This window comes from Xenia sp. Carnegie-2017, unplaced genomic scaffold (assembly GCF_021976095.1).
Source record: "Xenia sp. Carnegie-2017 unplaced genomic scaffold, XeniaSp_v1 HiC_scaffold_3, whole genome shotgun sequence".
Classification (NCBI taxonomy): Eukaryota; Metazoa; Cnidaria; class Anthozoa; order Malacalcyonacea; family Xeniidae; genus Xenia; species Xenia sp. Carnegie-2017.
The window spans coordinates 5,611,001-5,617,011 of record NW_025813493.1 but is presented as its reverse complement, the minus strand read 5'-3'; the positions used below and the strand labels follow the sequence as shown (position 1 = coordinate 5,617,011).

At 33.0% G+C, this 6,011-nt stretch overlaps 2 protein-coding genes across 6 annotated transcripts in view; one reads left to right on the top strand and one right to left on the bottom strand.

Moving 5' to 3' along the window:
• LOC124454079 (cytosolic phospholipase A2-like) overlaps positions 1-6,011 on the top strand; it is a 25,181-nt gene that overhangs the window by 9,093 nt on the left and 10,077 nt on the right. The window lies entirely within an intron of this gene.
• LOC124454080 lies at positions 2,168-6,005 on the bottom strand. The gene is made up of 3 exons (XM_047004886.1): positions 5,812-6,005; positions 3,079-3,148; positions 2,168-2,869 (listed from the first exon to the last, which is right to left on the bottom strand). Exons 1-3 carry the CDS (start codon positions 5,944-5,946, stop codon positions 2,694-2,696), a joined length of 381 nt encoding a protein of 126 aa, XP_046860842.1. The 5' UTR covers positions 5,947-6,005; the 3' UTR covers positions 2,168-2,693.

Here is a 6,011-nt window from a genome sequence, read left to right as displayed (position 1 = left end):
CCTATTAATGTCGTTTCACCTCTTACTTCTTTATAGATTTACCGCTTTACTTTCTCTTTTTTCATGTGTCAATCCTCTCTCTTAGCTTGAGTATAGTATAGAAACCTCTTAGCTCTTTATAGATTTGCCACTTTAAATCCCCTTTTTTCATGAATCAATCCTCTCTGTTAGGTTGAATATAGTATAGAAACCTCTTAGCTCTTTATAGATTTGCCACTTGAAATCCCCTTTTTTCATGTGTCAATCCTCTCTGTTAGATTGAATTTAGTATAGAAAACCAAGTCCAGTGTCTTTATTTATCTTCTCTCCATTTGAGAGTAAAGCACCTGAGTTTTTTGCATTTGCAGAATTAAAATGAGCATAAAGGAAGCAATAGACTGAAAAAGGTGTAGTGGGATTTTATTCAAGCAGAGAATTTTAAATCATTTACTCTTTAAGAATAGTGTGAATTATGGAAAGAATTAGAAGCATTATAGCATATATTATCAAGTTTTTTTTAATAAGTGAAGAATAAGAACAATTTTTGATTGCAATACAGCTTAAACTAAGGATTTTAATTTGAGTTATAAAATTAGAAGAGGAGTTCATTATGTAATTTTTATGATTCTGTAACACTTTGTACTAATGAAATGGAAAGTTTCAATACTTACACCATATTTCCTTTAGACCGCCGGTCACTTTAACTACCCACCCCATACCTCCATATAATAATCCCTCTTTAAAGACAGAAAAAAAGTCTATCCTCTATGTACTCCCATGAAATAGCTAGTAAATCAAAAATTCATCCAGAAGACAATCTCACCATGAAATCATAAGAAAATGCAAGTGCATAATTATTTATATTAATATTCTTTTAAGCTTTACTGCTTTAAATCAAAATAATCACTTACTTCAAGAGAGATGCGACTTTTGATACATACTTTACAGAGACTATTCTTTTATAACGTTTTACATCATGTGTTCTCGCAGATTTGAAAGTGCTTGACGAAGAAGCGATTTTCATTTTATGTAAGATTGACGTTCGTATACTATAGTTCGTGTACATTTTATTAGACAATATTCAGGATGGTTTTCCGGTAATTTCTAATGATAATGACATTTGCAAGTATTTTAGCTGCTGAAAAAGCACATATTATTATTGATAAAGACCTTTCTTTCCAGAACCTTAAAATGGCATGATGCTAGTTGACGGAGAGGATTTGCTGTAAGACATTCACACAGAAAAGACATTCTTTTCCAAACATTAACATTTTCAACGCAAGAAACTGCGAAGCCATAAAAGTACATTGTTTGTGACTTTAAACTGGCATTGAAATATTAAAATCTGTAACATGGTTATTCGCTTTGAGAAATATGCTGACATTTTGAGACATTTTATGCGATACGTTTACGATTGTTACTCTGTCTTTTTAGGTGTATAATAAATGGTTTCAATCCTAACTTGGCTACAATGTTGAAATGTTAAAATGAATATTTTTAACAACGAAAATAAGTTCCAGAGCATTTAGTTGATTCATATTTTTCACTTAATGACTAAGTTCACTTCGCGAAACTACGGTGCAGTTTGGATGAACAGAAGTAGCTAAACACAAAACATTATTTTTCGAGATTTCAATCAATAAATAATTTGTTATATACTAATTTTCAAAGAAAGAACTGTTAACAAAGTAAATCAACAAAATACTTCCACAAAAGAATATGTGAAATTAACTGTAGCTACAAAAAAATTTAAAAAAATTCCCGCAATTTTTTTGACAGAGATCTGATGCTGACCAAATTTTACCAGTAGATGACGTGTTCTTTTATTTTCGAATTACTTGCCAGGAAACAGTTCAATTTCTTCACTCTTACGTGACTCACGCAACTCACGTGACTCTCAACAAATCAACAGTAGGAAAATTGAGCTTAGAAATTGAAATATATAAAACACATGTAACTTCCAAAGCCTTTTTCCTACTTTAAGCTAAAAAGTTATTATGTGATTAGCTTCAATGTATCGTCGTTTATTATGTCGTTGTTTTCACTGTAGCTTTTGTGGTTTTAACAAAATGAATTAGTTATAAAACTAATAAAAAGAATAAGATCAATTAAACAAACCTAGCTTTGCAGGAACGTGAAGAACATCCAAATGAGTCCAATAGTGCTAAATATTTCTTTAAAACAACAATAAATTTTCCTGCATAATATTTAGTGGAAGAACAGCTCCTATAGGTAGGTATATTACAGTTTTTACAATGATTACGATTTCCATGAACGCCAGACAATTTCCATGCAAAGAAACCAAAAACAAGCTTCACAATCATGACGTTTTGACTGGAGAAGCACTGGAATACATGCACTTGATGCTGAGGTCGTTCAAAATTAAACTCTAAATAATCCATAATTACACGTTCAAATTTACATGATATTACATTAAAATTGCTACACAAAATATTTTACACAGTATGCGACTTCCATAAGCAAAAAGCTACTGTTAATTTGCTCTGATAAAGCTGAAAATTCTGAAAATTCTATTTGTCTTCATGCGATTTATTCTTTCTTGTTTAGTTTCTTTACGAAGAAAAATAAAACACCTCCACTTCATCTGGTGTGAAGTTAGGGGTGCCTACAACAAGTTTGTGTCGCATTGCTTTCGTAAGTATAACCATTTGGAGCTTGTAGAATGTCCAAAGTATTGTGTGTATGACAAAGAATTAGAGTTGGCATTGTTGGCGATGTAGATCATGACCACCTCCAAATACTGGTCCATAGTAAATTTTCGCGGTTATTGCAGAATCTGGCCTGACAACTGGATTTAAATGGTGGAGACCATCATTGTTTTTAAAGAAAAAAATAAACGATTTTTCTGCTCTTATGTAACATTTGCGCCCTAAAATAAAATAACACGTTTCATGAAATTTCCTTATACAGAAACATCTCTATTGTATTCCATTTATAAATGTTTAAATTCACATTTAAATGGCCGGTGGAAACTAACTAAGTTTTATAAGAAAAAGAGATTTGCCATAAAACTATATTGGTTAGATTCAGATTATTTATATTTAAATTTGATTGCCACAACGTGTATTTACTAAGAATCTATGGGCATACAGGCCAGCACTTCTCTTGTTTGGGAGGGCACCACACCTTTTTGCTCGATATCTGTGTGCTATTAGAAAATGAAATAAATAAAAAAGATAGACTTGTTTGATATTTAGTTATAAAAAGAAGTAATGATACACAACAGACTGGAAGATTTAGTGTACGCACCCGAGATTTCAGGTGCGCAATTTTTTCTAAAGCGCGCAACTTTTGAGAAAATACGATATTGTAACGAAAATATCGTGATTTTTGTTAAAACTGCGCGTATGCGCGAAGATTTTGAAAAATTACGTTTTTTTAACGGAAATATAGTGCGAAAGTCGCTATTGATCTCGGATGCGCAGTTTACAAACTTTTCAGTAGAAGATAATAAGAATAGTATTTCTGTACAGGAGAATATGCAATTTTTTTTTTAGAATACCGGCCGTTTTAGCACAGTTTACGTCTAGTAGCTTAACTTAAAATCAAACAAGGCATGTATCGAGTATTCCCAAAACCCAAAACCTTGTAACATTTCGTCTTTATGCTTCCGAATCATCAAAAAGCAAGATAAATATCAACTTTGGTAGTTTAACAACGCATTAAAATTATATTTTTATATGAGCCGGCACGCGTTTCAAATAAGTTACATTTGAACTTCATATAACGCAAGTAATTTTAAATGTCAATTAATTTCTTTCCTGGTGCCCATATAATTTGATTCAATTTTTAGCCTTTTATAAATCGCCCTAGCGACACATGGTGTTAAACTAAATGCCCGAATGGCTAAACTTTGGGTGGCCTATGCCCCTGTGCCCCCAGCCCGTACGCCCTTGATAATACTTACGTTTTGTTGCTGTAACCCCATAGGGTAAAATGGGAGAAATTAAGTTCATTTTAAAGTTAAAAAAAAATTTTGAAAATCATTGACATGGTCAGGGAAACTGGCAAAACCACAACTTAATGAGTTCTGAGCATTTGCTCATTAGATAGTAGATAGTGCAAGAAAGCCATTTTTCCTCATTTCTATACATTACACAGACATACGGCTGTCCAAAATTTAACACAATTGGAGTTAATTGTAGGACGAATAACCAATAATAGTACCCAGTGATTTCACAAAACAATTGTAAGAAGTTAAACCTGTAAGAAGTAAAAGTTTGAATTATTTGAATGTCAATTAAAGGCATACAACATAGAGGCAAGGGGGAGGGCGACTGACTTACAAAAGTTTGAATATTAAAAAGTGGTAAAATTTTCAACATAGCTTTAGTCAGACAAAATATAGGAGGATAAATTATGATATAAGTTAAAGCAAGAAGGTTGGTATTGCATTGTGAACTAAAGACAGTAAATAGGCTCTATTCCCATGGAAATATCTGGTTGCGGTTTTCAATCGACATGGGCACGATTTATCGATTTTAACGAAAACTTGTATCAGCGTTTTACAGATTTTTTGATGATGACTTTGAATTTCAATTTGTACGGCAAAAAAAATTTCACATAATGGCGAAGGTATTGCTGCAAATGGATACATCCAACAAAAATATTATCAATGTTGTATGGTAAAGTTTATTTTTCACCGACTTTCTGTTCCGTTCTTTTTGAGAAGTAAGACAACGATATGGTACCACGTACGTTGCGTTTTAAAATACTGGATAACCCTAAACCTAAAACATCTCAATTTTTCGACCTCAAACAAATCCTCATTTTTTTGCCGATTCCCATCCTCTAAATTTACTGCCTTCCGTCGCTCTCTCTGCAACAAGAAACAAAGAACGCACAGTGAGCCGTACTAACACACCAACGGCACACTCATATCAAAACGTGCCCACTGTGTAAAATGCATGGACGCGGACTGTTCTAGCATCATCGAAACGAATGTCTCTATATCTTCCAGATGACAACCATTTATATAAATCCAGAACCTGACAGGTCATTGGTGATTAAACCACCATTGAAGATAAACCAAGTTCTGATTAAGAAACTGAAGCAGAACAGGCAAACCACCTCTGCTTTCACAGTTATCTAGTAGATTATTGTAGTATATATAGTAATTAATCTTTACAGAATTAGTACGTATATGCTGTTAAATAGTAAGAGCTGAGCATAATAATAAGTTTAATAAGTATTATTGCGGAATACTTGTATTAGATTAAAATGTTTGATGTTGGAAAATTGTAAAATTAGATAAAGATACGAGCTAAAAAAAGCAAAGAACTTAGAAAGGACGATTATTGTACCTAGTACTTTGACGATGGAAATAGATAATACAATTTGGAACATTCAGGTCAACACATAAAGCGACGGCAACAAAAAGCATTTGCAATCTTGTTCTACGTTACACTTGATTGCTGGGCTAAGACTAAAAGTTTTTCAATCATCTATTATTAAAATATGGAGGCTATTGATTATAAAAACAAAACAAACAGCGCTTTATACAGACGGTGTCACTTCATTATCCGTTTTTGGTGAAGATCTTTCATTTAACCTGAACCAGCTGACGCTTGATTCTTTGGTTGTTGATAACCGTGACTACGACTAACAATTTTTCAATAACATCTTCCAGACAATGGGGGGTAATTTTATATGACACCTTCTATCAACCCTGAGTACGGAAAAATATGTTTGTCATACAACGCTTATCCCTCTTAGTCTGTTTTTTGCATTGAGACTCGTTCAGATTATCTCAAGAAATCAGAATTTACCCACACCATATATTTAGAGATCTTTTGCAGAACATGTACTTACACTAAACGACGCTTCTGACCGTTGATTATTTCCTTTGAAGGGCATCTTTTTCATGTGACTAACATAAGTTTCAAATGCAGATAAAACCATCAGTTTGCGTTTTAATGCATTGTTTGCCATACAGTTTCCAACCATCAGAATTTACATGCCTGCTGATTATAGCGATAACTTCTTACCGACCACCAGTAGCTAAGGATTTT